Here is a 25,811-nt window from a genome sequence, read left to right as displayed (position 1 = left end):
ACTAAATCATGCCCCTTTATATTGATTTGTGCCACAAGTTCATTGACCTTGTTATGACTACTATGGGCTTTCGGATAAAGTGCCCTGACACTCATTATGCTTTTAAAACCTAGTAATCTTTGTCTCTTTTGCATTTGACTTTTCTGCACTTCACCCTTACTTTTCTCTTTTTTAACTTTTGCTTTTACTTTAGCTTTATCCACAATTTTCTCTTTTACTTTATCCATACTTTTCCAATCTTTTGAACCTACCCCTCGGCTATTTAGTTTAAAGCCCTATCCATAATGGATATGATTTGCCAGAATCCAGGTCCCGTCACAGTTCAGGTGGAGCCTATCCCACTGGTGCAGCTCCCTCCTTCCCCAATACTGGTGCCAGTTTCCCATGAATTCAAACCCACACCGATCCTTGAGCCATGCATTTAACTATGTATATGTAAATATGTATTTATATTTATTGTTCTTTTTTTATTATTGCATTCCTTATTGTGTTTGTGCTGCATCGAAACAGGAGCAACAATTATTTCATTCTCCTTTACACTTGTGTACTGGAAATAACTAATACCAAACAGTTTTTGAGTGGCACTTAACTCGAGCTGAGGACAGTGAATATAATGGCTATTGATTGTGTTCAGCACAGGATTTGCCATGTTGGGACACTCCCCTACTTTGGATGGCCTACGCTGCAATGATTTTTATAACAGAGCGTACCATAAATCAGGGTTGTAGCTATAGAGCTGCTGGGAGCTGGATGTTTAAAGCCTGGGGCTGCAAGTATTAAACTGAGAAGATAGCTTAATTAGACTAGACTTGTACTTTCAGATTAGCAGATTATGGAATGGTCTAATTGAGCATTTCGAGTTGGTGAAAGGAGTTGATAGAATTTGCGGGGTAAAGCTGTGCACAGTGATGCATGGCTCTAATATTCGAGCTGGGCTGGTCAGTAGTGATAGCAGGATGTGTTTTCTCATATATGGGGCAATGAGACTCAAGATCTTACCCTGAGGCTGAAGGCCCACTTGAACATGTCCCAACTGAGATTGGTGTCGCTTGAGAGGGGAATGGAAAGAGGCAAAGCTTATCTCAGCCATTGCCCCGCTGAACAGCGAGTGGGTTGGAGGGAGGCTGCTTACCCGGTGTGAATGTCCCTCTATTTATCTCCTCACAGTGGCACTTCCTGCAGCCGCAGACCTGCGCGTATACGACGTGACCCACAACAGCATGAGAGTTAAGTGGAGGGCTGCTGAATCTGCTTCTGGTTACATGATACTTTATGCGGCGCTGACAGGGGGAGACACAGCTGATGAAAAGGAGGTAGAGTTGAATAAATTAGTTTCCTATTGACGGTGGCTGTCCCGATGCAGGGCCTCAACCCTAAATATCCACATTTCCTTTCCCCCACACAGATACTGCTTAAGCTGATTGGAAACAGAAGAGACAGCAGCTACCAGAATCTGGAGCAATAAATAATCTGCAAGGGGAGCTCAACACCTTAAGCAACATCAGGGGAGGAAAGGAATTGTCAGCAAGGAGCCCCAATGCAGGGTTTTGACCAGAAACATCAACAATTTTCTACCCGCACCCCTCTCCCCATAGATGCTGCTTGGCCCCGCTGAGTTCCTTCAGCAGATTGTTTGTTGCTCCTGTTAATGGCTGCCTGCTTGGAAAATTGCATTCACAGGCCAATGGCAATCCCATAGCAGGATTCACTCACTCATCTAATGCAATGAGCACTATTGTCATGATCAGGAATTGATAACTTTCCATCTGGTCAACTGTCTACTTTGTTTTTTCTCTCTGATCTGCAACCTTCCTTCCCCATCTCGCCCAAGTGCTGCTCAATCTCGTGTCTTCTAACTTCCTTCTCCCAATTGCTGCAGTATTCCAAGGCCTACTGGCAGCTTTTAATCCCTAACTCTCCCTTCTCCCGGAGTCTGCATGTTAGAAACAATTACTGGGTTACAGGGGTTGATCTGGGATCTCAAGGGCTGTTTTCAAGTAGCTTGCAGAGTGGTCTGTGTGAGTGTTGGGTGACCTCACCCCAATCTGAAGCCTTTGAAACCATGTCTTGTGGAAATCTCTTCCTACCCTGAGCCCCGCTTGTGGAACTTGTGATGTCTGGGTTGATACTGGCAATGAGATGGCAAGAAACATCCTGTTCCTCTTTCTCCACAGGTAAAGGTGGCTGACTTTGTTACGGATATAGAACTGGAAGGGTTAACGCCAAACACTGAATACACTGTGACCGTGTATGCCATGTATGGAGAAGAGGCAAGCGACCCTCTGACTGGACAAGAAACAACATGTAGGTCCTGATAGGGGGTTTGTTCAAGTCATTTCAACACATGAACATCACATTTGAACTCCGAGGAGCTTTACACCGTCAGCAAATCCACCCGTTTCTATCTCAGTAATATTGCCTGGCTGCACCCTAAAAGGTCTGCGATGGAGTTCACACCCTTGCTGTTACCACTGGACTTGACTGTCCCGGGGGGCACTTGGTTGGCTTCCCTTGTTCTACTGACTGTGAGGTCTACTAAATCTCAGCTTCCCTTGTCCCAAGTCACATTTATTCATTGTCTCCAAGCCATCCTGCACTGGCTGCTGGTCAAACAACGCCTCGACTTTAAAATCCTCTTCCTTATCTCCAAGTCCTTCATGGTCCTATCCAGTCCATTCACCAGTCCTCAGAGATTTCTGCCTTGCTCCAACTCTGGCCCCCGAATCTCAACACCCCCATCTCTGGCTTCAGCTGCCAAGAGGCAAAGAGATGGAACTGGAACTGGTTTATTATTGACATGCATACTGAGGTACAGTGAAAAACTTTGTTTTGCATGCCGTCCGTACAGATCATTTCAAAACGTAAGTACATTGGGATAGTACAAGGGAGAAGCAGTAACGGAATGCAGAATGTAGTGTAAACATGGGAGATTCTGCAGATGCTGGAAATCTGGTGTAATACACACACAATGCAGCAGGAGCTCAGCTAACATCTGTGGAGTGGAATACACAGTTGACATTTCAGGCCAAGATTTTTTGTCAGCCCTCCAGCACTTTGTGTGCATTATGCAGAAAATGTTGCTGCAGTTACAGAAGCGTGCAGGCGCATGGTAGGGTGTGAGGGCCACAACAAGGTCAAGAATTCATCTTTCAGGAGAAGAGGGATTTAGGGAGGGCGATCCAGGACTGAAGACATGACCACCAATGACAGACAATGCTATTCCTAACCTAGGTGTTTGCTGTGAATGCAGGGGCACCGAGGCTTGTAGGGTTGGACATGAGTCTTAGATTAACTAGGAACCAGTGTAGGTCAGCTGGCTCATGGTGGTATTATAGAATGGTAGGTAAGCTGCAGAATGGGTCCCACAGACTGAATGTAATTTTTTTAAAGTTAAGAAACGACTTTGCAGTTGTGGAGTTTGTAAGTTCAAAGTTTCCCCCCACCGTATCACAGAGGCCCAATAGGATAATTGGCCCCGAGCATGGAGGTGAGAGGTGGAATCTGGGGCGGAGCTGACAGCAGTTCATGTAGCCTCTGTGTAAACAGGTAGTTTGTGTCAGGCCTGTTTTTGCGCTGACTCTGAGAATCCTGAGCAACTTGTGGGACAATACAGAATGGTAAAAATATTGGCAGCAATGGAAGAAATTGAACACACAGGCATTGTAAGTTTCATTATTTAGTTGAAATTTAATAACATAATCAAAAGTATGAGCACTTGCCTGAAGTTTTTGCTCTTAGCAAAGAATAAAAGAGACGAGTTAGATGAGTGTAGGTGGGTGTTTGGTGACGGTGTGGACTCTGTAGGCCAAAGCTCTGTTTCTGTATTGTGTTTCCCTGTGAACGTGTCTTTACCTGTAAATGGATTTCATTGCATTTACCTGTAAATGTTTTGTTCTCTTTACTCAGTGCCACTGAATCCTCCCAAGAACCTTCAGTTCTCCGAAATTGGGCACAGTACAGGCAGGGTGAGCTGGGAAGCAGGATCGAGGAAAGCTCTGGGTTATCGTGTCATGTATGTGAGAACGGATGGGACTATGATGAGCGAGGTGAGTGCGGCGAATGACGATAAGGCATACGAGCAGGACTAAGCCATTCAGCCCATCACGTCTCCTGAGCCACTCAAATCAGAGTTGATGTTATTTCTCCACCCCAGTCTGCTGCCTTCTGCCCATAACTCTTAATCACCTTACCAATCAAGAACCAGTCAATCTCTGCATAAATTCCACGCAAAGACTTGACCTCCACAACCCTCTGTGGCAAGAAATTCTTCCTTATCTCAGTTCTGAAGGCGAATCCCTTTATTCTGAGGCAGTGTCCTCAGATTGTGGACACTTCAACTAATGGAAACCTCTTCTCCACGTCCACTCTATCCATGCCTTTCCGTATCCGCTGATAGGCTACGGCACATACGTAGGGAAAATCAGACAGCCTTGTTGTTGGATGCAAACTGGGGAGAGAATTGCTTACAAATAAGAGACAATCTGCAGATTCTGGAGATCCAAGCAACTCTCACAAAACGCTGGAGGAACTCAGCAGGCCAGGCAGCATCTTTGGAAAAAAGTACAGTCGACATTTCAGGCTGAGACCCTTTGGAGAGAATTGCTTTGTGTTTTGCGTGCACCAAGTATGTGTTTCCCCGGAACCTGGTACCAGGTAACAAGACCGTAGAGCTGTTGGACAGGCACTGAAAACCCAGCTAAACCTTTAAGGCCAGAAATCTGCTCTCCTTGCTATATCTCAGTTTAGAAGTGATTCCGTCTCCCAGACCCAAACTAGTGTAGCCTCACAAGCACCTGTATTGTACTGTGGATGGGCAATAAAAATGTTGACTCCCCATTTCTCTCCACAGATGCTGCCTGACTTCCTGAATTCCTCCAGCATCTGTTTTTCTCCAGATTCCATCACTGGTAGTCTCTTGTATGTCGGTGTTGATTTTGTCCATGATTACGTGGCCTCCGTCGGTCGTGGTCAAACATGGGTACTGCGCCTCTGGTAGTCACAGGGAGTGGCTTCTCCAGGGCCCAAGCCAGGGCAGAGTCGATATGGAGATCCGTCTGTTGCCCATGCAGTGGGACCCCCTCTCCATGCTGATGACGGGTCCAAAGGAACGACGAAAATCAGTACGGTTTGGTGCCCGCAGCATCGCAGGAGTTGCCGTGCCGGTGCTGGGTTCAGCAGTCAGCCACCTTCGGGACTCCGACTCCGGATTTTTCCTCGGGGTTTACTCCCAAAGCCTTTCTCGTGAACGGGTATAGCCACAAGGCAGCGGAGGTTTGAAATCGGAGTTTTCCCTCTCCTGGATGAACTACCATCCGCAGTTAGTGAGCTCCATCTGCCCGGAGCAGCTGGTTTAAGGTGCCAGTGGTCCGCCTTTGCCTCTTCTCCTGTCATTGAGAACAGCTCCACCGGGCATAAGAACTAGGCCATACGTGAAGGCCAGGAGTTGGGTGTTTGAGACGCATGCCATGAAGAATGTTTGTTTAGCAGTGGGAACTCTCCCCACTACCACCCTTCGAATATGATTAGCGTATGATATTGTCCAGTATCACTAAGGCAATGTTACTATAGTGTTAATCACGTTGCCTTAGTAACGTGGTCATAGTGTCAGTGGGTCGTATAAAGAGGTGCTGAGGGAATGCTGCGGACACAGCCCCAGCTACCCAGCTTCGATCCGCACCTCGAGCTATCTATGTGGAGTGTGCTGGTTTTGCCTGTGATTCTCCTGGTGTCTGGTTTCCTCCCACACCCCAAAGCTGGATGAGTTGGTAGGTTACTAGTCTGCTATAATTGACATCAGTGTGTGGGTGAGTGGTACAGCAGAATCTGGGGGATTTAGTGAGTGTTCTGGAAATGAGTAATGTCAATGGAGCTGATAGAATTGCTCTGCTAGGAGACAAAATGGGCCAAATGCCCACCGCCCTTGTTATTTTGTAACTAATCGGGAGGCTTGGACTTCTGATCTAAGGACAGGAGTTCAAATCCCACCACAGCCACTGGGGAACTTATTTTCAGTAACAGGATCCAGGAAACTACAGGATTCTTGCAAACCACGTTGTTCATTCATGCCTTTGAGGAGGGGAATCTGCCATGTCTTTCCACCTGGTTCCTCAACTGACTACACTGAAACTGACTCCTCACTGCCCTCTGAAATACTGAGGGAGATGGTTGGTTCAGGAACAAGTAGGGAATAGTTTTAAACAGTGTCCTGCTCAGAGCTTTCGTGAAGGATAATGACTGGCCACTGGGCCATCTTTTAAAGTTCAAAGTAAATGTATCATCAAAGTATGTGTATGTCACCGTGTACTGCCCTGAGATTCATTTTCCTGCAGGCATTCACAGTAGAACAAATGAATACAATAGAATCAATGGAAGGAGAGTGAAAGGCAGCCACTGTGCAAAAGGAGACAAACAACAAATACAAATAATAATAATAACAAATAAGCAAATAAATAATATAGAGAATGAGTCCTTGAAAGCGAGTCCATAGCTTTTGTTGTGTTTTTAATATTTAAGTAATATTTGAGTAATTGTGTATATATGTGTGTTGTTTAAGCATTTTTGTTCATTTAAATAATTCATTACAAGTTATATGTATAAATAAATGCGTGTGTCATTACACTACCAAATTATACTCGCATGCTTCACTGACATAAGAAATAGGAGCAGGAGTAGGCCAATAGCCCCATCAAGCCTGTTCCACCATTCAGTAAGATCATGGCTGATCTGACCATGACTCATCTCCAACTGTCTGTCTTTTTCCCATAACCTTTAGTTCCCCTACTATGTAAAAATTAATATGTCTCAAATATATTTACTGAGGTAATCTCCACTGCTTAAAGGAAACACAGATTATGGATTCTGGTGTCTTTTTTGAATTAGTTTAATGTTGTGAAGTTACAAAATATAACCGGTTTCTCCTGAATGTTCTCACAACTCCTGTATTGAAGTGAATGTCAGTGGTGGTCTTGATGCTTGCACAGGATGAGGGTTGAATGGCCGACTCTTGCCATATTTAACTTTGTAGCACCTCTAGTCCGGAACTGCCCTACATTTGAAAGCTTTATCTCCCCATCTACCTTATCAAATCCTTCTGTATTCTAAATAATCTCTATCAGGATCACTATTTCAATGTTGCCTGTATTTCCCTTGTGTGCCTATCTACCTCCCTTTTAAATCAGTGTCTGCAATTGAGTTTGAAAGTTCCCTGTTCCATGTTCATCTTGCTCTCCGGAAAAGAGAATTCTCTTGACTTATCTGTTGAATTGACTGGTTATCCCTTTTATTTGTCACCCTTAGGTTGAGGTTGAAGATACGACAACTTTTTTAAGTAACCTGACATCACTTACAGAGTACACAATCGCGGTGTTTTCAATCTATGACGAGGGGCAGTCAGAGCCACTGACCGGCAGCTTTACCACAAGTAAGTTCGAGACTCTGTCTCTGCCTTCACATTGCATGTCTGTTGTTCACTTTGTATCCTAAGACACTGATTCATTTTTATAGATTCAAATGAACTTGCTGTTGTAATGGTTTCCTGTTTATTTCCTTGTTTGTTCAGAGAGTGTTCCCAAGCCGTTGTCCTTAAGGGTCAGTGATGTTTCTCTGGACAAGTTCAGAGTTAGCTGGAAGCATGCTGCCGAAGATGTTACCTTGTACAGACTGGCATGCGCTCCCTTGAGTGGTGAAGAGGCAAAAGAGGTAAAGCACAATGTATCAAGGTGCAGTGGTAGTTCAGGGAGTTAATACATGAACCTCAGCTCCTCTTGTCTGGGTTCATCTCACTAGTAGGACTAACCTGCACACTTAGATTGGACGGAGAGGGAACCAGGATCTTGTGTAATATCTCTGTGTACATCGGTACAGTTATAGTTCTGCACAGCAGTACAGTGCAGTATATCAAAAATACTCTAAATTACAATAAAAAATAAAAATATAATTATTTAAGTAGTTTTGCAAGAAGAATGAGATGGTGTTCATGGCTTGGTTCATTATCAGTTCAGGGATCTGATGCTGGAAGGGAAGAAGCTGTTTCTAGAATGTTGTCATTAGGTTTACGTGCTATTTCTCTGATGATAGCAATAAGACGAGCAAGCAAACATGTTTATTTGTGTAACACTTTTCAAAGACAAGGCATTTCAAACATCAAGTTTCAGACAATATCTAAGAGAGTAAAATCAAACTAAAAATAGGCATGATAAATAGAAGTTACAGTGCAGCAGAGTTTCATTAAAAGGCAAAGTTTTAAGCCTCACTTTAAAAGAGCTTTAAGTTGGGGCAGGCTTCAGATCCTCTGGAAGGTTATTCCAGATGTGTGGAGCACAGTAACTAAAAGCTGCTTCACCATGTTTAGTTGTGACCCTGAGGATGGAGAGCAGATCCTGGGTGAAGGAAGCTGCCTTTTTGAGGCATCACATTAAACAGTGCTGCACTGTAGGAAATGCAGTTTTCCAGATGGACTGAGGCCAATTCATCTTCTCAGGTGGATGGATACCATCCCATGGAATTATTTGGGAATAAAGATGAGTATTTTTTTCATTTAGCTTCTAAACCTAGACAAATTTTCTTTAAGCCAGCATCATATTGCTGTTTGCTGTCCACAAACTGGCTGTTACATTTCCTGCAGTGACTGAATTTCACAGTGAGGGATCCTGGGGCTAAGAAGGAGGCAATATAAATACACAGTTTTGAGACAGACATTGGCAAAAGCTACCTCTGGTGCAGCGCATTGTAGAGATCTTGTGAAAATAGAAAATCTGATATCAGAGAAGGGTGCAGTCAGCTTTGATTAATAATGTACAGTAAATGGGGCCAGAGTGAGTCCGTTCTACCTGAAACCTGACTCTGATCCTGACATATGTTGCCCTTTTCACTTTTATTAGTCAATATAATAAACATTAGTGTGAAAAGTTTCTAAGTTGATTTTAAAAAAGTTTGGCACGTCCTCTCTGAACATCACCATGGGAAAAGCATCCATTCTGGAAGTGTTACACTTTGGTATGGCAACTGCTGTGCCGGGACCACAAGAAGTCCAGCGAGTTGTGGAAACTGCTGAGCAGTCAGTGGAAACCCTCCATTTCTCCTGAGGCTCTGTCAACACTTCTCCCTGTCTCGATGAAGTAACCAACATAATCAAGGACTTCAAAGGCAACACGAGTGAATCTGCAGATGCTGGAAATAAATAAAAACACAAAATGCTGGCAGAACTCAGCAGGCCAGACAGCATCTATGGGAGGAGGTAGTGACGACGTTTCGGGCCGAAACCCTTCATCAGGAGGGTTTCCATTATCTCCTGATGAAGGGTTTCGGCCCGAAACGTCGTCACTACCTCCTCCCATAGATGCTGTCTGGCCTGCTCAGTTCTGCCAGCATTTTGTGTTTTTATAATCAAGGACTCCACCCCTTTCAGGCATTCTCTCTTTTCCCTCCTGTCGTCAGGTAGAAAGCATGTACCACAAAGTTCAAGGACAGTTTCTACCCTGTTATTATACAACTATTGAACATTTCCCTTGTATAATAAGATGGGCTCTTGACCAGTCAGTCTATCTCATTTTGGTCCTTGCACCTTATTGTCTACCTGCACTGCACTTTCTCTGTGACTGTAATGCTGCGTATGTTCTGCGTTCTATTCCATTGTGCTCTCAGTGTAATGGTGAGATGGAATGATTTGTATGGATGCTGTGCAAGGATTGCACAGTTCCTCAGCACATGTGATCATAACAATAAACCAATTTCCCAAAAATGAACCTCCCCATATAAAATGCAACCCCAAGAAGTTCATCACTAATTTGGAGAGTATTGGGTATCTCAAAGGCCCAGGATCTTTTACAATCCATTCCAATTAAATATATAGTTGATATTAATAGGATCTAAGCTGGAATTATTATATAAGTCTGTTCATTACTTTAAACCTCCTCAAGTGACATAATACTTCCCTAACCAGGGTATTTTTCTCCCTTACAGTTTGTCTTCAGTGGGGATACAGACACAGTTATTCTTGATGATTTGTTGCCTGGGACGGAGTACGAGGTGTCTCTCTCAGCAATATATAGTGATGAGGCGGAAAGTGAAGTTGTTACTGTCCTTGAAACTACACGTAAGATGACAGCATGCTAAACTCCCCCGTTCAATTTGCATGCATCGTGAAATTGTACATGTATAACAACAGTGTAAGTTCTGCTGCTGGCTACAAGCACAACAAAATAAGATGGCCGCATGATGTCGACAAAGACAATTTGTCTTCATAAAGTACCTTTAACACAATCAAACCTCTCAAGCAACTTCCTGGGAGTGGGCTGAGATAAAACTTGATATAGCTGACCTGAAGAAGAGTTGGAATGAGTGACTAAAAGCCAGGCCTGTGAAATAGAGGGCGGGAGACTTGGGGTAAGCAGTAATGATGAGAAGTGCGGGAGTGGTATGAGTGGAGAGCTCCAGAAGGTTTTGTGGAAAAGGTGGAGTGGGAAGAGTTACAGCAGTGTGTGGCCATAGACGCATTTAAAAAGCCAGATTAAGAATTCTAAAATCCTGCCGTTGCTCAGATTCGCAAGAACAATGCACACTGGTGTACAGTACTGGGTTTGTGTAGTAGTAAGGGCATGTGCAAGGGTATTAGCTATCCTTGTTTGGAGTGGTTTGTAAGATGGTCAGGAAAATAGTAAGGGTGTGATTAAGTTAGTGAGAGTTTACAATGTTGTTTCTGGAACTGGCAGAGTTGAGTTATAAGGAGAGAATGGATAAACTGGGAGTTGTTTTTATGGAGTGAAGATGGTAGAGGTGTGATCCTATAGTTTATAAAAATGACTTAATATTTTTAGATAGGTTGGATAGTCACATCTTTTTCTCTCAGAATCAAGTGCAAAAGTAGAAGTCAAAGGTTTAAGGTGATATCTAAAGGGAATCAGAAAGGCAAGCTTACCCCACACAGTGGGGTGGGTATACGGAATGAGCTGCCAGAGGAAGTGGTAGGTGCAGCTACAATTACTATATCTAAAAGACATTTGAGTAGGTTCGTGGACGAGAAAGATTCAGAGGTACGGAGGCCAAATGCAGGTCCAGGGACTTGATCAGCATGGACAAGTTGGGGTGAAGGGCCCTCTTCTTGGCTTTATAACTACGGCTGTATGAACCTAAAACTGTCTTGGTTGTACTGGAGGATCTAAGGGATCTTGGACATACTTTCATCAGACTCTCAGCATTTCTGTTTTGCTCCAGGATTCTGTTACAAAAAAACTCCTTTCAGCCCATTTCAGGCCATGACTAGATACGGTTGTTAGAGTGGCCAGGCTTTGGCGAGAACAGGTGCAGGTTGGAACTTGCTTGAGAAGTTAGAGTGATGACCAGTGTTGGTAGGATGGTGGTTCAGCGCAGTGAAATGCTCCTCCTGTGAGACGTGGGATTTCAGGGTACCTAACTCTCTCCCTGGTGACTACATCTGCGGGAAGTGCATTCAAGTGCAGCTCCTGACTGCCAAGGCCAAGGAACTGGAGCTGGAAATGGATGCACTCGGGAAAGCCTCTAAGATGAGTCTTTTACTGAGGTGGTCACACCCAGAGTGCAGGCCTCAAATAGCCTGGGAGACCACCAGGAAAAGTAAGAATAAGCAGTCAGTGCAGGGTTTCCCATGGCTATTCCTCACAGCAACAAGTATATCCCCTTGGATACTGCTGGATAGAGAGGGATAGGAGGCTCTGTGACGGTGAAAAATGATGCTGGACAGGTCGTCACTCCACTCTTTAAGAAGGAAAGGAGCAGAAGTAAGGAACATACTGACTTCAATGGCTGGTAAGATATTGGAGTCCATTATTAAGGATGAACTTTCAGGGTACTTGTAGACACATGATAGAGCAGGCCAAAGTCAGCATGGTTTTCTTAAAGGGAAATATTGCCTGACAAATCTGTTGGAATTCTTTGAGGAAATAACAAAGGAGAGTTGGTGGATGTTTACATGGATGTTCAGAAGGCCTTTGACAAGGTGCCACACATGAGGCTGCTTAACATCCTGGTATTACAAGAAAGATACTGGCATGGATAGAAGATTGGCTGACTGGCAGGAGGCAAAGAGTGGAATAAAGGGGGCCTTTTCGAGAAGGTAGCTAGAGGTGGTCCACGGTGGTCGGTATTGGGGCTGCTTCTTTTCAGATTATATGTCAAGAATTTGGATGAAAGAATTGGTGGATTTTGTGGTCAAGATTGAAAAGGTAGGTGGAGGGGGAGGTAGTGTTGAAAAAACAGTGAGTCTGCAAAGGAGTTACACAGATTAGGAGAACAGACAAATAAGTGGCAGATGGAATATAGTGTAGGGAAGTGTATGGTCGTACACATTGGTAGAAGGAATAAAGATATAGACTATTTTTCTAAACGGGGAGAAAATTCAATAATCAGAGGTGCAAAGGAACTTGAGTCCTTGTGCATGATCCCCTCAAGGTTAACATGCAGGTTGAGTCAGTGGTAAGGAAGGTAAGTTAATTAACATTCATTTTGAGAGGACTAGAATATAAGAGCAAGAATGTAATGCTGAAGGTGTTATAAAGCAGTTATCAGCCAGTACTTGAATACTGTGAGCATTTTTGGGCTCCTTATCCAAGAAAATATGTACTGGCATTGGAAAGGGTCCAGAGGAAAGTTACGAATTTGATTTCAGGAATGAACGGGTTAACATATGGGGAGCACTTGATGGCACTGAGCCTGTACTTGCTGGAGTTTAGAAGAATGAGGGGAGATCTTATTGAAACCTATCAAATATTAAAAGGCTTAGAAATAGTGGATATGATGAGGATGATTCCTATAGTGGACGAGTCTAGGACCAGAGGGCCTAGCCACAGAATAGAAGGATGTCCATTTGCAACAAAAATGAGAGGGAAGTTTTTTAGCCAGAAGGTGCTGAATCTGTGGAAATGATTACCACAGACTGGTGTGGAGGGCAGGTCACTGAGGACATTTGAAACAGAGGTTGATGGGTTCTTGATTCGTCAGGGCATCACAGTTTAGGGGGAGAAGGCATAAGAATGGGGTTGAAAGGCATAATAAATCTGCCATGATGGAATGGCTGAGTGGACTTAATGGGCCAAATGGCCCAATTCTGCTCCATTGTCTATGGTTTCATGGTGTCTGTTCATTAAATTCACATATTTATTTAGTTAATAAACTGACTGGGGCAAAACTCAGATCTGCATAATGAAATAAATATAAGATTTTATTCTGGTTGGTGCTATGTTGTAAAATTAATTTTAATTCCATTTCTAAATTGCAGTTCAGCAAATAGTCACGACAACACCAACCACTACAACTACTCTTCCTCCAACAACAGTAGGTATGTAGTTAATGAGAAAACTTCAGCAGTAATGTTGAATAAGTGGAATCTACAAATCTAACACATAGGAATGGTATGGCTGGGGGCAGTGTGGTGGTTGTGGCAGGAAGAGGGTGAGATCTGGGGCAGTGGAAGGGTGGGGTGTATTGAGAGTGAGGGCTTTGGGGTTAGGAAATGTGGAGCAGGAGCTGATTGGTGTTTCACTGTTACTGGAGCAGTAAATGGGAGACACTTGTTCACACCTGATTCCTGACACAACAACACTGTCAATGCCACGTTTATCGTCAAATGCACACATACTGTATGTATGCACAGGTACAATGAAAACCTCGCTGCTTGTGGCACCATGGCCACATCACATTAGATCAGCAGCGTTCAGAAGTAAAAAAAATAACGTGGATGTAAATTGTACACAATGTTCACAAACAAGAGCACAATCAGCTGTATGACCCCATACTTCCATTCTCACAATTCCATACCATCTCAGCAACCAATTGCTGCCCAAGGACGAGTACCAAGTCCATTCCCAAAGCTTCAGGCTGTAATTTACTCTGGTTTGTTTGGCTTAGTTGTCCGATCTGGAATAAGGAACCTGGTCCTGGATGACGAGACCACATTCAGTGTCCGTGTGTCGTGGGAGCCTTCCGATTCCTTCATCACCAAGTACAGAGTCTCCTACGTCTCTCTTAAAGGAGATCGGGCGGAAGAAGCGGTAAGCATGGTCGGTATGAGTTTTCAGATGTTTAGTTTGATATCTCGGACTGTCCTTACCAGTACAAGGCTAAGCAAAGGGTGAACTGTGAGTGTGAAGAGGAGAACAGCATCTTTGGTTTTTAACACATAACATCTCACTTGTTGCAAACTATACTCTCCTGTTGTCATTGTACATGATGGTACCTATACAGAAGGAGTTACAGACCAAAATTCTGAGGCTTCAGTTGGAGATGTTCTGCTCTTTTCTTGTCTGTGCCTCTTAGGCATGGAATGTGGATGGAAATAAACTGCAAACCCCCTTGTAAATGTGCTTCCCTGCTAAGTCATAATGGTGGAACATTTTCCCTGTTCCTGAAAATTATGTAGAGTAGTGGTCACCAACCCATCAATCGCGATCGACTGGTCGATCTTTGAGACTTTCCCAGTAGATCTTGAAAAAAATGAAAAATAAATACACAAATACATTGTCTGATAAACCCTTTGATGCAAATATGTAGTAACTTCTACTTTGAAAAAGGACCACTCGACAACTTCATGCCCAAAAGAAACAACATTATCTAGGACAGTAAAACGATATTCACATAAAGAGATTTTCACTAATGTGCAGAACAGACTGGAAAGAAAACCCCGCAACCCCGGAAACAATCTCGCTTTACAAACAGCTTTCCATAGTGGGAGTATTGATATATTACCATAATCCTAATTGGTATTAATTTATCTTTATAATGCTCACATTACAACCCTTCTTCCCCTTTAAATTCCAACATTCCCCAAATGTACAAGAAATAGGAAACAAAAACAGTGGTGTCATTAGCTTGCGTACCCCTGAAACTTATACTAGTGTCTCAGTAACAGTTCACCAGTACCAGCAAAGTTGAGGAGCTGAAATCGGGGTTGAAGGCCCAGCAAACATGCTGCTCAGGGGACCTGGATCGACAAGTGTGAAAGGACTTGTCACTCTGTGAGTATTTTTTCACGACAGTTCGATGAATCCCTGGATGTAATGCAAACAGCTCAGCTTGTTCTATTTGTCAGAATGGCTTTCCAGGATTTTACAATAAAGGAGGTCTTCCTCACTCTTTTGCACTTAAAGGAGAGAGCAAGAGGTGAGGATATTTACAATGAGTTAAAAATAATGTCTGTGAAAATGACATCCCCGTTCATAAACTGGTGGCAATTACTACTGATGGGGCCCCAGCAATGCGTGGTGTGCACGTTGGTTTTATAGTACTGTGCCGTAGTGATTTTCCCAACTTCCTGGATTATCACTGCTGGACATCAGCAGGCCTTGGCCGGGAAGGTTGTGGACTTTTCTCATGTAATGACACTGGTGGTCAGACTGATAAACTTGATTCAAGCAAAAGCGCTTCAGCACCGCTTATTCAAGGTGTTATTGGATGAGCTCGATGCTGCTGTGACTTGTTTGATATGCTAGTTACAGTGTTTTCTTGGTTAAATTAATTTGAAGGTTTGCCAAAAGCATTTTATGTAATTAGAATACAATTAGCCCAAACAAAAAGCCTCAATTTGGAAGTACAATCTGAGTTGTTTTTTTCTCTAAATGATTTAGTAGGTCGATCTTGCCTTTCACTAAGGCCGAGGTAGGGGATCTTGGGCTTAAAAAGGTTGGTGAGCACTAATGTAGAGCCTAATTCTTCCACAATTATTTCAAATTTCCCTTGCCTCTAAACATAATTAGTCATTATTTTTTAAAAATTTGTTATTTCAGCTTTGATATCACTTTAGTATGTCTCATCTGTCTGGTGATATCTTTCGCTTTAAATTTTTTTTTGCATCATCTGAGAATTCCACCATGCGAATGATCACATAGCCAGCTTGATGATGGGAGTGTGGTGAATGTCAAGGGCCTCTTGAACTGACTCATGGGGACCCACGCCAGAAAGGGCCAGTTCTCCACATGGGTCTTTGTGCACAGTTTCACCACTGCCAAGTGCCACAATCCTGATCTGTGGGTTGTCCGTGCAAAGTCTGCCTGCTCTGTCTGGGAACTGAACTGGAGTTTTGTGTAATTACGAGCTTGCTAGCAGGCTGAGGGGATAGAGTGTATAAAAAAAAGTGGAGAATGTGGTTGGGTATTTAACTAACTCTTTGGTTGTGAGGCACAGCTCCAATCTACTAATTAAATTTGCCGACATTGTGGACACTACATTGATTGGCCTTATCTCAAACAATAACGAGATGGCCTTCAGGGAAGGAATCATCTCTCTGACACAGTGATGTTAAGAAAACAACCTCTCCCTCAATGTCACAAAAATAAAGGAGCTGGTTGTGGATTACAGGAAGGATGGAGATGGGCTAACCCCTATTGACATCAATGGATCAGGGTTGCAAGGGTAAACAGCTTCAAGTTCCTCGGCATCCACATCACTGAGGACCTCATGTGGTCTGTACACACCAGCTGTGTGGTGAAAAAGGCACAACAGTGCCTCTTTCACCTCAGATGGTTGAGGAAGTTTGGTTGGGCCCCCAAATCCCAAGAACTTTCTACAGGGGCACAATTGAGAGCATCCTGAAGGGCTGCATCACTGCTGGTATGGAACTTTTCCTCCCTAAATCGTAGGACTCTGAAGAGAGTGGTGCTTACAGCCCAGCTTATCTGTAGCTGTGAACTTCCCATGATTCAGGACATTTATAAGGACAAGTGTTTAAAAATCCCAACCACAATCTATTCCAGCTGCTACCATCTGGGAAACGGTACCGCAGCATAAAAGCCAGGACCACCAGGCTCCAGGACAGCTTCTTCCACCAGGAAAATCAGACTGATGATTTCACACTGACTTGAGTGTACTCAACATTTCATTGACTGTTCTATTCATTATGAATTATTATAAATTACTATGGTTGCACAATTAGACAGAGATGTAACGTAAAGATTTTTACTCCTCATGTATGTGAAGGATGTAAGAAATAAAATCAATTCATTTTAATATGATGAAATAATGTAGCAGAGGACTCTTACTGAATTTGTTCAGCTTCACCTTTGAAGATAACTGATTAATGAAATGAAATTTTATTATAGTGTCTGTTACAACAGTTGAAAACAACACTATTTTTGGCACTGGTTTGGCTATTAATAGTAAAGCAAAATAATCGGCAAATGAATGCAGTCAGTAGCTGTGACCCTCTGTGCCTGAAAGGAGCTTGGTATGTAGACGTGTATAACTAAGGGCTGCAGTTGTATCTCTCACAGGCTTAAAGAAAAGGCCAACAGGGACTTACTGAGCACTGAATCAAAACCAGGCACTGTTCCATTCCTAATGACCTGATGGGAACCAGTAATGTTTTCCTTCCCTTTCTTGCCCCTGAGATGCATCCTCAGTTCCCTGCAGTTTCTGGGCTAGGCCTACCTAAAGATGTGATATCAAACCTTCAACAGCATCCACCTCTGTCTCGGTGTCATCTTCCCCTACCTCCCAGTGGTCCATGACCTCACCGCTGAACAACAGTCCATTGTCTCCTAGATAGTCAGGAACCTCATTTCCTTGGGAGGCCTTTCCTCCTCATTGTCCAACCTCTACAACCTTCCAACCCCTTTGTCCTACAATCACTTGTATTTCTGTGTTTCTATTCTCTCTCTTTCTCTCTTCAATACCTCACTCTCTCTTCACTCTTTTATTCATATGCTGACTTTTCACCCTCCCTGTAACTTCCTACATTAATCTATCAAGCAGTCAGCTTCAACAGAAGTATCCCCATGGCAACCGTAGCATCACCTTATCCCTTTTGTCCTATCCATCTCTCCCCAATCCTTTATACAATTTAAAACTCCATTGTTTTCCTAATGTTACAGTTCTGATAAAGGTTCACAGAGATGAATCATTGACCCTATTCCCCTCTCTCTACAGATGCTGCCTAATCTGTTGAGTGTTTCCAGGGTCTTTTTTCATTTCAGACTTACAGCACCTGCAGCTCTTTGATTTTCAATTGACCTTGTGTTTCCATGTCCAGTTTCACAATCCTAATTCTTTCCAAACCTGAACTCATCCCCTACTTGTGCCAAAGCCCATTTCCACCTGTCTGTGTCTTAATGTAACTTCCATTCCAGAAAAGCTCCCTTTTATCATTCTATCTTTGTCCGGTCCTTCCATTGCCTGTCCCTTTCTCCCACTGGCACTACACTGGGGAAAAACTATTGGACTAATGAGGATAAAGGCTGACAAGTGCCCTCAGTCGTTGGGAAGATGTTGGAGTCGATTATTAAGGATGGAAGTCTCTGGGAACTTGGAGGCACATGATAAAATGGGCCGTAGTCAGCATGGTTTCCTCAAGGAGAAACCTTGCCTGACAAATTTGTTGGAATTCTTTATAACCACAGAAAGTTACAGCACAGAAACAGGCCTATTGGCCCTTCTTGGCTGTGCCGAACCATTTTTCTGCCTAGTCTCACTAACCTGCACATAGATCATATCCCTCCATACACCTCTCATCCATGTACCTGTCGAAGTTTTTCTTAAATATAAAAAGTGAGCCTGCTTTCACCACTTCAATTGGCAGCTCATTCCACACTCCCACCACTCTCTTTGTGAAGAAGCCCCCCCCCACCATGTTCCCTTTAAACTTCTCACTTTTCACCCTTAACCCATATCCTCTTTTTTTTTTCTCCCCCTACCCTCAGTGGAAAAAGCCTGCTTGCATTCACTCTATCTATACCCAACATAATTTTATATACCTCTATCAAATCACCCCTCATTCTTCTAAACTCCAGGGAATAGAGTCCTAACCTATTCAACCTTTCTCTGTAACTCAGTTTCTCAAGTCCCGGCAACATCCTTGTAAACCTTCTCTGCACTCTTTCAACATTATTAATATCCTTCCTGTAATTCAGTGACCAGAACTACACACAAATGGAGAAATAATGAGACAAAGGAGAATTGGCTGATATTGTGTACTTGGATTTTGAGAAGGCCTTTAACAAGGTGTAACACGAGGCTGCTTAACCAAAGTGTAGTGAATCTGTTGTATTCTTTGCCTCAGGCAGCTGGGGATGCTAAGTGTTTATGTATATTTACGGCAGAGATTGATAGATTCTTGATTGGTCAGGGCATGGAGGGATATGGGGGAGATGGCAGGAGATTTGGGCTGAGAGGAAAAATGGATCAGCCATGATGAAATAGCAGAGCAGACTCGATAGGCCAAATGGCCTAATTCTGCTCCTATATCTTATGCTTATGGTCTTAATAGAGTGATTAAAACTGAATAGAACATTCCAAATGTGGACAGGAATGGAATATTCCAAATGCTTCACCAATGTCTCATACAACTGCAATTTAACACCCCAAGTGGTGTAGATCTGGTGAGCAAGGGCCACTGATGGGAAGGATGTATTTTGCTCACGGAGTTGTGGATCTTTGGGATTCCTTACCCCAGTGAACTGTGGAGGTGGAATCATTGCACAGATTCAGGCAGAGATTGACGCATGTTTCAATGGCAAGGAGTACGGAGAGAGTAAGTGCTGTTGAGGCCACAATTGGTTCAACCATGATCTTCATTTATGATGGGGCGAGCTCTAGGAACCTATTCTCTGCTCTTGTGTTCCTGGTGATCTTGTTTAACGCTCTGAGAACTTATTGATCATGGGGTCATAGTAGTTGAGCAGTTAGCGTAATCCTTTACAGCACCAGTGATCAAGATGCTATTCCCATAAGAAGTTCTGCATGTGACCATGTGGGTTTCTTCAGGGTTCTTCCTCCCATGTTCTAAAGACGTATGGGTAAGGGTTAGTAAGTTGAGAACATACTACATTGGTGCATTTTATTCTATGTTTTGATATTTGAGTGTACATGTGACAAATGGAGCTTATCTACCTTTACCTTTGCACCTCACTTCTACCTGTGGAGGTTGTGACATTGGTTACCTAGTCCAGGAGCTGTGGATGTGAACCAGACTCCCACTCTGCCTCCCCACCTCATTCTCCTCCTCAGAAATTGTTGCTCATGCCAAGCTCTTGCCATGTGTCCCCACACCTCCTTACCTGGTTCAGGTCAAACTTTCTGTCACATTTACCCTTCTGTGGAGTACTTTTGGAGTTAGTAATCACTTTAAAGAGCTGTGAGCTTCTCCTCCATTATACACCAACTGCTGACTGTCCATGTTTTTCAGGTGATGGTTCCAGGGAGGGTGAACAATCTCGTCCTCCAACCTCTGCTTTCGGACACCGCATACCAAGTTACGGTAACACCGATTTACGTCAATGGAGAAGGCACGGGTCTCACGGTTACAGGGAAGACATGTAAGTGACGGGTCCATTTAATGAGGTAACTCCTATCTGTCTGGGTGGAGCAGATGGGGTGAAGCAACCTCGGTGGTGAGATTACTGGAGGTACATCTGGCCTGGCTGATTCACTGGCTGTTCCTCAGCCTTTGTCGCTGGGAATGTCTGTCAGTGCAGGAAGGGAGAGAATAAGCAAGGAAAAGAGTAAGGCTGGGGGAGTAGGAGGAGAGCGAGAGGTGGTGAGGAAGAGAGTTAGAGAGAGTGAGGGAGGGAGAGACGTTCAGGAAGGAGGAAGAATGCTTTGAAATAGAGAGAGAGAAGCTTTGCAAGGGAGGGGACAGTCTGTGTGGTGCGGGGGGGGGAGGAGGTAAGCTGCAAGAGGAAGCAGCAGTGTGGGAGAAATCAAAACTATGGGAGCACATTCCTTTTTGTCTTTAAAATAGTGACTCTGGAATACATTTTGCCACTGGAGAGGCAGGTAGTCTCACCCGAAGAGTGCAGTTGTGATGGCGACACTGTGTTGGTACAGCATTGCCCTTCCTGAATTTGGTGCTTAAATCCCTGAAACTGGTTTTCAAGCCCACAATACCCTGACCCTAAAGGGTCTGTGTTGCCCCTTGGCTGTCCACGGAGACTGGGCAGTTTATTAATTTGATGCACGTTTTTACAAAGTGCTGAATTATCTCTGGTGATTACTTTTGATTGCAGTGGCACTGTCCGGTCCTGCAAACCTGCAAGTGTCAGAGGAATGGTACAACCGTTTCCGGATCAGATGGGACCCTCCACCATCCCCAACCATGGGCTACCGAGTGGTGTACACCTCGGCATCTGGTATTTCTGTCTTTCTTTGGTAAAGCTAAGAAGACATTTCAACATTTTACAATAACTTTTAAGTATGCATGGTTCTATCCCAGGTATAACTTGCACTTTGATCATTTCTGATGAGCTAACCACTGGGTACAGTTAGTTGGGGGAAGGCCCGAACAGACATGATGGGTTGAAGGGCCTTCTCCTGACTGAGGCATTGAATTGCCTCACAAGGGTTCAAGGTGGGTTGCTGGATTCCTGTGATGGAGGTGTTGTTCTACAAAGGTGGTCAGTGAGGGCTGACGTTAGTACACACGCATAGAACGGTTGTACCAAGCTACTTAAACTAACAATTAAACACCTAACCAAACTAATCTCTTCTGCCTTCGTAATGTCCATATCCATCCATTCTCTGCACATTCATGTGTCTCTCTAAGAACCTATAAAATGCTTTTATTGTATTTGCTTCCACCACCACCACTGGCAATACATTCCAGACACCCACTTCTCTCTCTGCTTTAAAAAACACTTGCCCTCCACATCTCTCTTAAATTTCCAGTCCTCCCCCCACGCTCCCCCACCTTAAAAGCACATCCGCCAGTATTGGATATTTCAATACTGGTGAAAAAGGTACCAGTTGTTCGTTACACCTCTCAATCTCGCAAATGTCTGTCAGGGCTCCCTTTCAGCCACTGCTGCTACAGAGAAAAGAATTGAAGTTTGTTGAACTTCTCATAGCACATGCCCTCCGACTGAGGCGTCATCCTGCTAAGCCACTGCCATGCCCTCTTCACAGCCCCCATGTCCTTCCTGTAATGGGGTGAGCAGATCTGCATGTAATTCTCCACACATGGCCTAATCAGAGCTTTATATTCTCTGGACACCCTAGTTATCAGATACTAATGGGGTTGCTTTACTGGGAGTTGCCAAAATGGGCTGGATGTCCTTCTTGATCATTGCGACACACATAGACCCTTCCACTGAACTAATAGAATTCAGGAAGGATCTGGGACTAATGCACACGGTTCCCATCTGAACTTTGATATTGGGTTGTCATTGTCACATGCACCATAACGCAGTGAAAAGCTTGTCATATCAGATTTGGATCCTTTTCAGTTTACTTCTGATTCAGTTCTCAGTTTCTCTAGAACAGTGGTTCCCAACCTGGGGCCCATGGACCCTTGCTTGATGGTATTGGTCAATGGCATATAAAAAAAAGTTGGGAACCCCTGCTCTAGAGGAGATGTTCACTGTGTGATTCCTCTGATTTCTTCTCATTTTCAGCTCCTGGGCCAGTTCTAGATACCTTTGTTGGAGATGATGTGAACACCATGTTGATTCTTAACCTACTCAGTGGAACCGAATACCTCGTCAAAGTGTTTGCAACGTACTCCACGGGTTCCAGTGAGCCACTGACAGGAAGAGCCAAGACACGTAAGATGTGTTCTCTGCTCGTGTCGATGCTAAGAAGTGTGCTGCTTCCTGGGCCTTGCATCCAACTCTGGACTTTGCCTCAACTGCACATTAGCCATCCCCAGAGAGGAGTGGGCGTGCCACGGGGTTGCCAGTGCTGCCAAGTCCAAACCTCCTCTATTAATGTGGAAGTTTCCATCTTTCTGGCCAAGCTCTGCTTGAGCTTTCTCTGTAGTGCTCTGGTTCAGAGTCTGCATGGTCTGGATGCTCCCAAAATTCGTCAGCACTTACTCCATGGATGGAACCTGCTGTTGGGAATGTCCATAGGACACCAAGAGAGTTCAGAAGCTGGAATATAGAGCAACAAAGTATCTGCTGGAGGACTTCAGCAGGTCGAGCAGCATCTGTGGGGAGAAACCAATTGTAAATATTTTAGGTTGAAACCTTACGTTAGATGTTGCTCAAACCCAGTTTTCCTCCAGCAGACTGTTGCTCAGTGTACCTAAGCTGCCTCCCTGAGTACAGGATTCCATATAGATTTGCGAAGAAATTAAGAACAACAAACCAGATTTGTTTGTTTCTATTGTAATATTTATTCATCTACTTTTATTTCTTAAAAATAGAAGTGTTTTATTTATTTTTCATTGTTAATATTTTTTGAATTTTGCCAAATGTCAGGAATATTCAGAAGCTTATAAAATCCGTGACAGCTTTGGCAGACGGCAAATTAGGGCTTTGTCATCGGTCTAAGGTTTGCACAGATGTTTTGTAGGTGTGGCTTATTCAGCACACCCATGTGACCTGATTACATTACTTGAAGTCCAGGCATTACTAGAGTGAAATTAGATTTCCAGATTGCAAATCTGTAATAGATGCTTCATTCCCACCACTAGTGTCGTAAATGCATGGTGTAAGTTTGAATGTCCCCTCTGTTCTGTGAAGCTGACTGTCCACTATCATAATCTCTGTTGTAGTATATCTCGGGGTGACAAATCTTGCCTCGTATGATGTTCGGATGACAACCATGTGCGCCCGCTGGCAGATACACCAACATGCCACTACCTACAGAGTGCTTATCGAATCACTCCAAGGTAAGTCCATGTCATAGAATGGCCTGCATTTGATTTGCACAGGGTCCAGCCTGTACCTCAACAACAATTTAATGTAGGCGTTGGAAAGAGCTGAGGGAGTAGTTCTATCTCATTGGAATTAAACAGCTTGGTTCAAGTTGTCTTAAGTTTGGGGAAACTTTGATCATTTTTCCTCAGAAAGGATTTAGAGAAAAATAGAACAGGGAGCACAGGAAGGAACCATAGTGCATTCACTGCCTATTTTGGAAAGAGTGGTCCAATTAATTCCTCCAAAGGAGATATGAGACTGCAGCTGCTGGAATCTGGAGCAATCAACAATTTAGTGGAAAAACAAATGTGTCAAACCGCGCCTGTTGAGGGGAAAATAATTGTCGATGTTTTGGGTTGAAATGTTGACAATTCCTTTCCTCCTGCAGATGCTGCTCAATTTGCTGAGTTCCTCCCGCAGATGGTTTGTTGCTTCTCATTCCTCCAAAGGCTTTCCATTAAAATATCCCTTCAGTCCTCTGCCAGTGCTAGATCTATGCATGCTTGGCAAGGTCCTGTTCAAGTTAAACTGGTATCCAACGCGGTAAATGAAAGCAAAATCTGACCTCAGCAGATTTCAGTGATCTTTTTTTTTCACTTCCTGAAACGCCAGAAGCTTTTGCTCAGGTACCGGGCAAACATCAGGGGTGTGATGGACTTCTGTCCACTTGCCTGGTTGAGTGCAACTTCAACAATGCTTAACAAGCTCATCAATGTCCAGCACCAAGCAGCCCATTAGATCAGCACCTCCCTCTGCTACCAGCACACAAGAGCAGCGATATATACTGTCTACAGAATGCATTCCAGTTTCTCATCTGGGCTGTTCCAACAGCACCTCCCATGCCTGTAACCTCCACCACCCAGAAGACCAGGTAGCACATGGATAGGGTCACCACACCTCCCCTCCAAGTAACTCACTATTCCTGATTCGGAAACATATTGTCATCACTTCATCGTCATGGAGACTAAATCCTGGAACTCCCTGCCCAACAGCATTGTGAGAGAACCTTCACCAGTGCAGCACCACAGCAGCTGAAGGTGACACCCTTCACCACCTTCCGTAAGGTAACTAGGAATGGTTCGGAACTTCTGCTCCCAGCCTTTCTCACACTGAGAGAATTTCAAAGTCAGAGGTGAGTTTATTGTCAAATGCACAGGTGCAATGAAAAACTTGCAGCTGCATCATAAGCACTTTCGACAAGCTGCATTCACAAAAAAAAGCATATATTAAACATAAATTTTTCAAAGTTTTTACAAGAAACAACACAATTTCAACAAAAAAGTCAATCTTAGTGCAAAGTGATCAAAGTGAGTTAGTGTTGCTGAACTTTGGTGGTTATGATTTTGCTGGTTGTTGCAAGAGCTGAATAATTGAAGAGAAGTAACTGTTCTTGAACCTGATGGTGTGGGACTTCAGGTTTCTATACTTCCTGTCCAATTTATACGTTACTTACAAAATGAATATGCATGGTTGCTAACTCTCCCCTAGTTGAATCTGTTTGTACTTTAAAAACGTTCTGAGGGAAGTCATTGTGGAGTGAAGGCATAAACTAGCCCAAGTGATTGAAAAGCTGACGCTGCCCTCTATAACAGCAGAGATGGAAATTCTGACTGACTGTGAATGAGTCCATTCAGTGTCGATCTCATTTTTTTGCCACAGCAGAACTGCACTATTTAACCATTGATTGGTTGCTGTGCAAAAGCTAAGTTTTTAGCAAGGTTTACGAGTTTATTCAGTTATTAACAGCGAGGTGATGGTATGAGATGGCACATCAATAACCAACACTAGTAATATCTAGCTTTAAGTGCAAAATGTTGGTTACTGAATAGATTGATGCATTTGGTTTGGGAATAGTTTGGTATATCGGTAAGTGAACATTGTGAGTTCAGTACGTGTCTAAAGTTCTGTCATTCTCGTGAGAGTGAACTCAGTTCCTGCCTCCCCCTGGGTGGAGATTCTTTGCTCTGTTTCAAGATAGGGACAATATTTTCCCACTTTTAACTTCGGATGAATAAAAATCTTGTCATTTTCTCACTGGAGTCTTGCTGGCCAGCCATCTCCTACATTACAACAGCTCTACCTTTCCAGAAGTTGTATGTTGATTGCATGATGTCTCAGAGTACTCTGAAGGGTACATCAATATCATAGAAATTGCACTTGCAGTATACAGCATATGTTGTGTTCTTTTCTAAATTAGCCAGGAACATTGCAAAGAAC

The 25,811-nt window shown here is 43.6% G+C and overlaps 1 protein-coding gene across 1 annotated transcript in view; it reads left to right on the top strand.

The window, feature by feature from the left end:
- col14a1a (collagen, type XIV, alpha 1a) overlaps nt 1–25,811 on the top strand; it is a 212,318-nt gene that overhangs the window by 105,725 nt on the left and 80,782 nt on the right. The window contains exons 12-23 of the mRNA XM_059973127.1: nt 1,168–1,313; nt 2,175–2,304; nt 3,907–4,046; nt 7,297–7,420; nt 7,559–7,698; nt 9,961–10,093; nt 13,250–13,309; nt 13,879–14,021; nt 20,144–20,273; nt 20,964–21,086; nt 22,347–22,496; nt 23,450–23,566. Of these exons, the coding sequence (XP_059829110.1) occupies nt 1,168–1,313; nt 2,175–2,304; nt 3,907–4,046; nt 7,297–7,420; nt 7,559–7,698; nt 9,961–10,093; nt 13,250–13,309; nt 13,879–14,021; nt 20,144–20,273; nt 20,964–21,086; nt 22,347–22,496; nt 23,450–23,566 (1,536 nt within the window). The remainder of the gene's footprint in view (nt 1–1,167; nt 1,314–2,174; nt 2,305–3,906; nt 4,047–7,296; nt 7,421–7,558; nt 7,699–9,960; nt 10,094–13,249; nt 13,310–13,878; nt 14,022–20,143; nt 20,274–20,963; nt 21,087–22,346; nt 22,497–23,449; nt 23,567–25,811) is intronic.

Source organism: Hypanus sabinus, chromosome 1, assembly GCF_030144855.1.
Source record: "Hypanus sabinus isolate sHypSab1 chromosome 1, sHypSab1.hap1, whole genome shotgun sequence".
Classification (NCBI taxonomy): Eukaryota; Metazoa; Chordata; class Chondrichthyes; order Myliobatiformes; family Dasyatidae; genus Hypanus; species Hypanus sabinus.
The sequence above is the reverse complement of the archived record's forward strand: the minus strand, read 5'-3'. Positions and strand labels throughout refer to the sequence as shown.